The sequence below is a fragment of the Brassica oleracea genome, chromosome C3 (assembly GCF_000695525.1).
Source record: "Brassica oleracea var. oleracea cultivar TO1000 chromosome C3, BOL, whole genome shotgun sequence".
Classification (NCBI taxonomy): domain Eukaryota; kingdom Viridiplantae; phylum Streptophyta; class Magnoliopsida; order Brassicales; family Brassicaceae; genus Brassica; species Brassica oleracea.
In genome coordinates this window covers 63,929,233-63,940,864 of record NC_027750.1, presented here as the reverse complement: position 1 = coordinate 63,940,864, position 11,632 = coordinate 63,929,233, and the positions used below count along the sequence as shown (strand labels likewise).

General features: G+C 30.9%; 1 protein-coding gene across 1 annotated transcript; it reads right to left on the bottom strand.

Moving 5' to 3' along the window:
- Positions 1 to 1,005: 1,005 nt before the first annotated feature.
- LOC106327986 (inactive GDSL esterase/lipase-like protein 25) lies at positions 1,006 to 2,855 on the bottom strand. Its single transcript, XM_013766326.1, has 5 exons — positions 2,555 to 2,855; positions 2,365 to 2,480; positions 2,013 to 2,213; positions 1,682 to 1,934; positions 1,006 to 1,475 (listed from the first exon to the last, which is right to left on the bottom strand). Exons 1-5 carry the CDS (start codon positions 2,790 to 2,792, stop codon positions 1,099 to 1,101), a joined length of 1,185 nt encoding a protein of 394 aa, XP_013621780.1. The 5' UTR covers positions 2,793 to 2,855; the 3' UTR covers positions 1,006 to 1,098.
- Between the last annotated feature and the right edge of the window lie 8,777 nt (positions 2,856 to 11,632).

Here is an 11,632-nt window from a genome sequence, read left to right as displayed (position 1 = left end):
ACACAAATGAACCTTATTTTTTTTTATTACAACTAGTTGTCTATAAAATTTCAAAAAAAACTTGTTGTCTATTTTTTTTAGGCCTTGTTAGGGATTATTGACGCACCAAAGATAGGCAGTGTATCACACAAACTTACTTCTAAATTATGCTTGGAAGACCCATTATTATTATTATTTTTTCTTTTGATAAACTCTATCGGCTGATCCGGTCAGTCTCGGGAGGAACGCACTTAGTGCTACAGAGTGGACTGGCTACCACACTGTCTGACCCGAGTTCGGAATACCTTCCGACTAATGCAAGGAGGGGGTGAATCGATCATCTGTTACGATCCACCATGTAAACCACTTGGGCTGAAGCCCAAGCCCAGACTAGCCGAGTGATGATAATTTAGTTTCCAGGAGGAATCGAACCCAAAACTAATGTGGACACACACCAAACCCTAAAAGATTACTATTAGGCTACCACCTTGAAGAACCATTATCGATGATGATCTAATGTATGAAACCTCACAAAAGTGAAAGCTTGCATTCATACCTAGAAAACTAACAATGGATACTGTTCTAATAGCATTTCTGATCTGAAACTTCATTTATCTGTCCAGGGAAAACAGGTCTAATTAAGCAAAACAGTTCCTACAAAAACTAAAGAAGGAGGTTTTAACCATTCAAAGACATTCACCAGGTCAGTTATGTACAAAAATCCCCACACAATATGTTTTCTTTTGTGCAGTGCCTTCATTTTCAGCATCATCTATCTAACCTTGCCTTAATTTTTTGAATACAATGCTTAATCACTGTCTTTTATATTTTGTTGATAACTGCAAGCTGCAAATTGTGATGATCCACCTATCTGCTATCCTTGTCGGTATTTCTTAGAATCCGCTCAACAGGCAATGCGCCTTTTCAGGCAACAAATACCTTCTAAATGGCTTGTATTCATGTCTAGAAGACTCATTACTGATACTTTTCTAGTAGCTCCATGAAACGCAACATTTTTTATCCACCTATCAGAAGCTGATTATTTTATTGCAAAACAAAACAAAGGTTGTTTGTTATTACAGTAGCTCCTGGATTTGATTACATATTGAAACACAAATCTCAGATCAGAAAGGAGACAGCTTTACCGACTTGATAAAGCCACTGATTCTCCATCTCCGACTCCATCATCTTGATATCATAAAGTGACTCTATTTTGTTCTGCTTCGGGCTCATGGCAGCCATAGCGTCTTGTATGTCAGCTAACATGACCGTAGTATTCAAAGGAAGGAAAAGAAGCTCCCTCAGATTGTTCGGTCCAACCACTACCGGATCTGCTCCCCACATCAAATGCCCGACCTGAAGGTTCCCTTCTTGCGTCAAATGCTTACCGTCAAAGAAGAGGTAGTCTTCAGGCTTAGCGCATACATTGTTAGTTGAACAACTAGTTCCATTGACAGACCCAGTTCCACAACAAGCAGCCATTCCCGTCTCAAATGCTGCAACATAAATGGTAAATGTCACCAAATGGTTTGTATTATGATATGACGGGATCACCAGAGCCGGCCATTCTATAATGGGACTATAGAAAATTTTGGTAATTTTTTTAATAATTTGGAGGTTATATTTATTAAATTTTGGGAATTATATATCAATGTTTCACTTGAATATGCTCCCCATGAGAATCACATTGTAAAAGACTTACTGTAAGTCTTAGACTTGATAACTCTGTGTTTGATGGAGCTGAAGAAGTCGTAAAACGAGTACTGGAAGCCACTGAGTTGTCTTGAAAGCTCAACCAAGAGCTGCAGCAGCTTCGTGTTATGCAAAGCTGCCATTTCCGATGGCAACTTCACGCACTCCTGAACGTTTCCGTTTGCTTGTTTCACGGCCGGTAAGCAACCCAACGGTGCCAAGTTATGTAACGCGAACTTCCTACCTCCGGACCCGTAAATCACCTGAAAGATCCAGTAGAGATGAGAGAAACAACCCGCAAAATATTAAAGATTTGTAGCTTCTGTTATTTTCTGTTTTACCTTTAGTTCTGCTTCTATAGCGGTGATGACTCGGTCCACAAAAGCTTGTTTCTGATCATCGGAGGGGTTTGGATTGTTCTTGGCAAACTTCAAGTAATCATCAGAGCCGATGTAGAACAAGTAGACAGCTTCAGAACGTGCTTGAGCTGACCACTTGTTCTTGTTGTCCGAGAACTTGATCACTTGTTGTGAAAAAGTCAACTGTCGGAAAAAAAAAACAGAGATCTAGTCAAACCTAAACTCTTTCAAGCGTTGACCTAATCTGAGATCTAAAAAGTTCTTCACACTTAAAGTAGTCTCTATGCTTGTATCACAAGTTATGTTGATTAACGATAAAGCAAAAAAAGCTGACCGTCTCCGCAGGGGAGCCGAGGACGGTGGCGTCGGCGATGGCGAAGTTAGCGCCGTGAGAGAAGTCCGCCGTGCCATTGAGTATCGGAGGGATGTGAGGAATACCCATGAAACCAGCTGCTTAGAACAAACGACAAGATCAGATTAAACTTTAGCCATAGATTTCAAGTTTGATGAAGAATATTAGTTACCGAGGTAGTCTGGAACGATACGACCGTCGGACCACCGTCCCGTAGGTTCTCCGACAGTCATTCCATAAGGAGGGAAGCTGGCGTCGACACGGTTCGAAGAGACGAACTGTTTGTTGCCGGCGTCGTAAAGACCATCGCCGAAGACGAAGAGCGTCTGGGCCAAGGAGACGGTGGGGAAGTGGAGAAGAAGAAGCGAGAAGAAGGAGAGAGAGAAGAGGTGAGGTTTGGGATTCGCCATTGAAAGAGGGTGAGAAGCTCTGAGAGAAACTGAAACCGACGTTGTTTTCTTTGATCTGAGTTTCTATGGACGGTGGTTAGTTAGTTAAAGCTACGATTAAGCCACGTGACCAACGTTTTCGTTTGTTTAGAAACTTATTCATATATTTTCTAGTATTTTTTTTCATTTTTTCGATGGTATTATTAACCAAATATAAAAAGTAATTTTTTCAAAAAACTTTTAAAATATGTTTTTTTTTTCACCAAAAACGCACACAAATAAGAAAATGACCAAAATGTGTTTATTAAAATACAAAAGACATCTCCATCCTTATTTTATAGATATACAAATATAAATATTTATATAAATAACTAATAAAAATAAAATAATTGTTAATAATTTCAATAATAAGTTTTTGAATTTTTGTTAAAAAAAATATTTCAAATTTTCTTTTTAAAAATTTTATATTTATATCCAAAAATTCTTTTTGGAATTCTCTTTAAAATAGTTTAAATTTTAAATATTAATTAATTTTTTTTAAATACTAAAACTTTTTTTTTCTATATTTGTTAACATTAAATGTATAAATGTTTATTTACTAAATATTTTAGGGCTTGTTGCAAAAATAATTCAAAAACTCAAAGTCAAACACAAAACTAACTTATGATTTTTTTTAAACTTTTATTTTCTCTGTTCACCTCAAAAGTTTGGATTATTCATGAAAATGCCATAACTTTTTTTTTCCAGAAATGAACATTTTACTGTACAATCCTCGTATTCCTTAAGTATTTACAATATTACCATTGACATCAATACACTAACCACCATGAACAACCAATTTAAAACTCTTAATTCACCTAAATGGATTTTCACTCTTCCTATCTCATTTCTTATGCACTAAAACAACATCTCTTTCACTTTCTCTCTTTATTCATCCAAAAAACCAAAGATTTTGATTCTAAACTTTTTAAGGTTCATAGAGCCATTCAACCTCAAGAATCCTGGTCATTAACAAGTGGGTCGTTTTCGTGTTGAACTTATACGTGCTTGGAGAAGCCAAGGAAGTTATCTCACTGGTTGAATGTATGAAATAATTTTTTTTAAGATCTATACGCCATAAGACTTCCGTAGAAAACTTATACGAAAGTCTTCTGGTCAATGCAAATGTTAATTTTGCAATTGAATTTGTGTATGTCTTTTAGAGAAGACTTTTCTGGAAGTCTTCCAACTTTTCTTTGTTAACAAAAAAATCTCAAAAATACGAGAGAAGACTTATGCGTAAGTCTTCTCGGATAAGCATGTTAGTTTTGAAATTGACCAAACTTTATCAGAAATTTGACTCTTTCTAGAAGACTTACATGAAAGTTTTCCACCAGAAGACTTCCGGAGAAGTCTTTTCTCAACTGTCGGTGAAAATTTTCTCGATGTCAGTGTAAGTTGTCTCAGATTACTTTTGCAATTGAGAAATAAAAGTTAAATATTTAATTTTATTTAGAAGACATCCACGAAAGTCGTCGAGAGTTTTTTTCTGAGATTCTGGTCAAACTTTGGTTATCACAGAAGACTTTTGTATACGTCTTGTAGAAAAAGTCAAATTCCTCACTTAGTTAAGTCATTTGCAAAACTAACTTGTTTATCCTACAAGACTTATTGGAAAGTCTTCTCTGGTATTTTTGAGATTTTTTTCAAAAAAAAAAGTAAGTCAATATTTACAAAGGAAAACTTCCAAAGAAGTCTACTGTAGAGTAGACTTCTTTGGAAGTTTTCCTTTGTAAATTTTCAATTGCAAAAAATGATCTAAATGAAAAACTTCTACATCAATGTTTAACAAACTTTCATTTTCTCTAAAACTATAAAGATTTTTTTTTTACATTTTCATGTTAATTTGTGTATATTAGTCGATATTTGGGCTCCTAACTTAAATTCATAACTTAATTGGTTTTAAATATGGGGTTACCAACATTCATGTTTATTAATGTTTCTAACTAATTCGAGAAGACTTATGTGGAAGTCTTCTACATTAGTTTTTGTAAACTTGTTAAGTAATTTTACGATATGATTTTTAACTTTCAAAAGTGCTAAGTAACTTCAAGAATATCAAGTCATATGGTTTAATGTATCTTCTTTGATCATAAGATATACTTTTTAATTTTCATGAAACTTGAAATTTTAAGTTTCACTTCAAATTTGACTTTCCTGCTTAAATTTAAATTTTCTGCTTATATTTTAATTTTCCGCTTATATTTTAATTTTCTGCTTTAAATTTAAGTCTCCTGAAGAAAACTTCTAGTGAAACTGTTATAAGTATGATCTTTTTGTTAATTTGACTAAATTTTCTTAAGAAGTTTTTTCTCTTAGTTGTAGCAAATTTGACTAATTTTTTTTGTGTTATTGTGTTTTGCTATTGAAGTTGCATCAATAACTTCAATAATGTCAAGTACTTTGACAAGATAATATTGTAGACATGAACATATTCACCAATTTTTTTAATATTAATATGAAATAAATTTCTCATTCCATTCCAATCGATTCAAGAGCAAGCGAAAGATTAATCTGTAAAAGTCAGCTGGAAAACCATCCGAGCCAGGGGATTTGTCGAGCGGCATGCTAGAAAGACAATTTGGAATCTCCTCCGTAGTAACCTATTGCAGAAGATTCGCTTGCATCGGGACTGAGAGTGCCAGGCTGCGACCCATCTTTGCAAAGCAAGAGCAAGGCCAAGAAGCAGCAGCGCTCGTACACTAGAAGGATTTGGGTATAGAGCCCGCTACGCGCCTTCAAAGGCCGGAAAGAGATTTCGCTTTGGCTTTGGGGCTCTAATGCCGGCGATGAAGCAAACAAATAGGGTGTGATAACATTCAGACCTATTTGAGACTAAGAGGGGCTGGTTACCGGAGGTATTCCTGTCAGCCTTGTAACATTAACCCAAAAACCAATCGTCACTGGTTTCATTCTTGTCGTTCTCTCTCTAGGAATCAAAACCGAATGCCTGCGAACGGTATAATCATGAATAAGAAGAGCAAGCGGTATTTCAAATTTGCAAATTCACAAAAAAAAAGTACACCTACAAATCTCAAAACTGACAATAAACAAAACTATTATAGATCATTCTTCCACAAACACAAGTTTGGACTCCACTTGACATGCGAGAAGACTTTCAGAAGACTTCCTGAAGTCTTCTAGTCCATTAAAGGTTAGAAAAATTCTGAAAAGATTTCCATGGAAGTCTTCTTGTCTGTCTCAGATATGAAAAACCTGCATATCCAAAAGCATTTAAATGATTTCAAAATATAGAAAAGCTTCAATAATAAGGTAAGAGCTTAAAACAACCAACAGAGTTTTCAAAATGTAAGAGCTTTAAGCAACAAGAGGTTACCAAATGTAAAAAATATGATTTATAGATCTACTTTTAAAGAAGTGGAAGATGAGAACCATGTAATGAAAAACCTACAAAACAAGATGAATTAGTAAGAATGACATGAGACAAAAAAAATAAATTGATATAAATTTTGGTGTTTTCAAGTTTTAAGAGGTTCGAGAGAGGTTGGAAATTTTTAATTTGTGAAAAAGGTAAGAACTTTAAGCAATCAGAAATTACCAAATGAAGAAAAATCTCTCATAGAAACTTATCAAAACACTCAGATCTGTTATGAAAGAGGGACATAGGAGAAGACTCTGCCAGAAGTCTTCTAGAAAACTTCCATGAGGCTTCTAGTGCATTAAATATTAGAAGACTTCCAAGAAGACTTCACTGGAAGTCTTCCAAGTCTCTTTCAGATCTGAAAAACATGCATATCCAAAAGCATTCAAATTTCAAAACATAGAAAAACTTCAAAAATAAGGTAAGAGTTCAAAACAACCAAAATAGTTTTCAAAATGTAAGAGTTTTAAGCAACAAGAGATTACCAAATGAAAAAAAAAATGAAATGAAAACCATGTAAAAGAATGGTAGATGAGAACCATGTAATAAAAAACCTACAAAAACAAAACAAATGAGTAGAAGACATGAGATAACAATAAAATGATATAAAGTTTAATGTTTTTAAGTTCAAAGAGATTAGAGAGAGGTTGAAGAGTTTTAGAATGAGAAACAATTCACAAAACTTAAAATAACCTTTGAAAATGTTTAATATACACCAAACTAAACACATATAAGTCAAAATTTATTTTTTTAGAAAAAAATTAACTTCCAAAATCTAACCCTAAGAATACATACAATACTATAACATATGTTACGAAACCCTTAACCAAACAATACCATGATACACGACATTCACTCATTTATGTTAAAAACATTTCAATTTTACTAGATCTTAATTTATATCATTTACAAATATTTATAACTATATGATTTCAATTCTCCCCCCCCCCCCTCCATCAAATATTTTTTTATAAATTTATAAATTATTTTTAACATCTTCTATATGAGAAAACTTCTAAAACCTTAGATGACTTAAAACCCTCGAAAGATTTTACGGTGTTATATTCGTAAAATTGAATTCTGATTTTTCGTTTGTGAACGCTGTATATTTTTTTTGAAATTTCAATGTTTTAATAATTTGAAAAAATAATATTTTATATAAGATTTTTTCATTTTGTTTATATAGGGTCCGAGTATTTTCAGTGGAACGGGAATAACACACTGCGGGAGGGATAATGTGTTACCATTCAACCAAGCTTTTTGATTTTATTTTGTTTAAAAAAATAAAGAAATAAAAAGCAGAAAATGAACTGCGGGACGGATAATGTGTTACCATTCAACCAAGCTTTTTGATTTTATTTTGTTTAAAAAACTAAAGAAATAAAAAGCAGAAAATGAAGTGCGGGATGTGATCGTGCTTGTGCTTGTACCTTACCTTCGACTCCACCACCGAGTTGGTTATCTCTTTTTAAATTCTTCGTGGTTCTGAATGGTAACAACGGATTCAGCAGAGCGTGACAAACATATTGGTTAGTGCAGTGCGGTTTTTATGTAGTTTGTGTTATAAAAACGCATACTGCACGACAAGTGCAGTTCGTCTAAAAGAATAAAATAAAACAAAATGTGAATGATGGCATGTGTAATAAATAGTATAACTGCGGGATACATAATATATTTATATTTTATAGACTAAAAAATCATTAAAACTAATATTATTTAATATATATATATATACATATATATTAGTTTTAAAATATTATATATATGAAATTTAATATTTTATTACTCAATAATTATCTTGATAATTAAAAATTGTAGAAATAATATATTTATGATAGTATTTAATGTACTTTTAATATATGTGAAAACAATAATATTTTTAAATAATTCTGGTTGAAACAGTAGCTAAACCACACTTCATCTACTTCTTTTCAAGTTCAACTGCGGTTCAGACCAAAAGTTGTCCTGCTATAGTTTTTAATTTTTAATTTATAATATTTTATTTATAAAAGGACTAGCAATAAAATCATGTAAATGGTGACACTCTTCTTCACCCGCCATGCGTTACTTTTCTCCCGCACTTCTCATTCACATCCATGGTTTTAACAAAACGAGATATTTAATCTCCTATATATTAATACTGGAACATTATAACATGTTTTAATAGCCACGTATTATCACTATGATGATTCTTAGAATCTTTACAAAAATAAGTTAGTCCTTATTAATATATATTATACTTTTTATTAAACTAGATATCAAATTAATTAGTAGTGTACAAAATAATATTCTCAATTCTTTCCTTAAAAAATTACGAAATTACCTAATATAATTAATATATATATGACAATTAATGATTTTTAATAATACATATTTGATAATAATTTTTGTAACCTCTCTCTTTTAGTTTAATTTTATATTATTAAAAAAATAAAATAATCACATTAAGCATATAATAAAACTTTTAGATTTTTTGTTATATGTTATATTTTGATTTTTTTTTTAAATACTATAAATTACTAAAAATGGTAAAATTCCCATATTGAAAATTTGTGATCAACGGTTTAACTTTCTTTTGTTCAAGCAAGATATAAATGATCATAAATTGTATGAATATGAAACCTCATTAATCGATATTCATATTATATATACATTAATATCATTTAATTAAATTATATACTATATAAAATATATAAATATGTTAATTTCAAAAATTTGCATTGAAAAGTTATTGAGATTTTAATATTTTAATTTTGAAATTTGTGTTGATATATATATATATCTCACATTAAAAGTTTTGTGATTAACGGTTTAAATTTCTGTTACAACAAATATACAAATATTGATAACATTATATGAGTAGAAGTTTTAATAATAAATATTTATATTAAAATATACTATATATCTATGTCAATATCAATAAAGTTTAATTATGTACCATATAAATCAAAATAAAATGATTGTTTTGTTTTATTTACCAAAAATATGATTGTAAATAAACAAAATTTATGTGTTTATTCTAATGTATATACTTTTATGTATACAAATTATTTTTAAATATGTGGTTTCTAATATGTTATTTGATCCTGACAATCCAAGAAATACACTTTTTTAAATCGAAGTGATTTTTAATATTGGAAGCACTATATATATATATATATATTATTTCATTCAGATTGAATATTTTAGTCTTGATTTTTATTTCTAAAAATATTTTAATGAAATATCATGACAAGATTTCAATTACCTCCTTTTGAGTTTGCACAAAGAATGAGAGATTTAATCATTCGTCTAATATTTGTTTATTCATAATATCCTATCTATCTATTATAATTTTAAGAATGAAAGATTTGAACTATTTATTATAATATTTCTGGTTTATCGTTTAATAAATCAAACAGTTCTTACTTTATACATAGTTTACATATACTAAAATAGTAAAGTATTATATTTTTTTATCGGTACAGTCTTAAGTAACTAAACCTCAAAAGCATAGTTTAATAAAATAAATAATTTGTTTTGTTCATCTAGAATTAGATGATTTTTAGATCGAACAAGTGAATATATAGTAGACAAATATTTATACTTCGAGTCTGTACTTGTATTCTATAACACTTGATATATTAGATTTGAACATTAACATGTGAATAAAATTTGCCTTTGATTTTTTTCAAAATTTTTGATTTTTAAATATTTATCTGAGTGAAACTAATTTTTACAGATATCCAAAATATCCATCTTTTTAAATTGGTATTTATGTAATTAACCGAATTCACCTAAGTTTAAAAAACAAACAAAACTTGTATCAGTGAAAAGTGAAAAGTATACTATTATCTACTGTCTCATTTATTATCTTTTTAAATTGGTATTTATGTAATTAACCGAATTCACCTCAGTTTAAAAAACAAACAAAACTTGTATCAGTGAAAAGTGAAAAGTATACTATTATCTACTGTCTCATTTATTTTGTTTTAAATTTTAAACTTCGATTAACTCAAAACTGACACTGTATATATCATTAAATATTTTAACTTCATCTACACTTCGCCTTCACGTGGACATTTATTATTTTCTGTGATACTAACATCATTATCATCCTATCTCATTAACTCAAAGTAATGCAAGTTTTTTTTCTTTTTCTTTTTAACAGGGTAATGCAAGTCTTATGAAGAGGAGATATATATACCATTTTTGTCCAAACAAGTTTAGATAACCATGAGGAAAGCTTTGTAACTCAGTTTCCAAAACTGTATTTGCTGATGATGATTCCATACTTTTTCTTGCTTCAAAATATAATCCTTGTGAATCGTAAGATCTAAGTTATTGACGAAGTTAACCCATTTTCTTGAGATTGGCAATGGGAGTTGTATTTCACATAACTTTCTCTTGGACGACTCCCATGTCATTTATAACCACGTGCTTTATCAAAAATCATTTATAACCACGTGCCTGTGTTATATTTGAAAAAGCCTACTACTTCAAAAATAGTTTTCTTGGTTCTGAGTTTCTGACTATCTGGAACTTCTGCAAGACTCGCCCAGAGATAAGATTCCTCTATTTTTATCGGATAACATTTCCAAGTGGTAGTACTAGGGCTGGAATTTTTAGAACCGAAATGTAGGTTAGCCCGATGAGAGTTCAGTTCGATTCTGTATATTAAAAAACATTAGTTTTCGGTTGGGTTCGGTAATCGTTAGTTCGGTTCTTCAGAAAATAATTTTGTTAACCAAATTTCGTACAGACAAACCGGAATTAATCAAAATTTCGAAGAGAGGTAACCAAAATTATCCAAATATTTAGAATCGACCAAACCAAATTAACTAAAATTTGAACAGAATTAACTAGACAAACCAAATTAACTGAAATTATTACGTATTTAACTGACTTTACCTAAATTTTTAACCAAAATATAATCAATACTAAATACTACGGTTAGTTTCAGTAATTTTATAAAAAACCGAACTACCCAAATACCAAACCGATTCAAATTTTTATGGTTCAGTTCGGCAAGATTTTAATGGTACCGAACTACCCAAAAATAGAACTACTCGAATCAAATTACCAGAACTACCTGAACCCGCATGCCTAAGTAGTACATTCAATATAAAGGAGAAAAATGGACGAAAGCAGTTGAGCCATCTTAAAATGCATGGCAACTCGTCTTAACACACCCAAGAAGAAGGCAAAATGGTAATATGGTTCTTTTTACGAAAATCATGTTCGTAAAATGATTCATCAATTCTCTTGAGCAACATTTTTGAGCTTCAAAAACGACATAACTATTGTAAAAATGTTATTTATTGGAATAAAGTTAACATTCTTTCGGAAATACAGTTTTATATAAGAAATTTAAATGCAACGTAATCCAAAATAAAATAAATTTAACCTTCTTTTTAAACAAAATGCTAATTGTTTAACATTTACCCACCCTCCCCCCCCC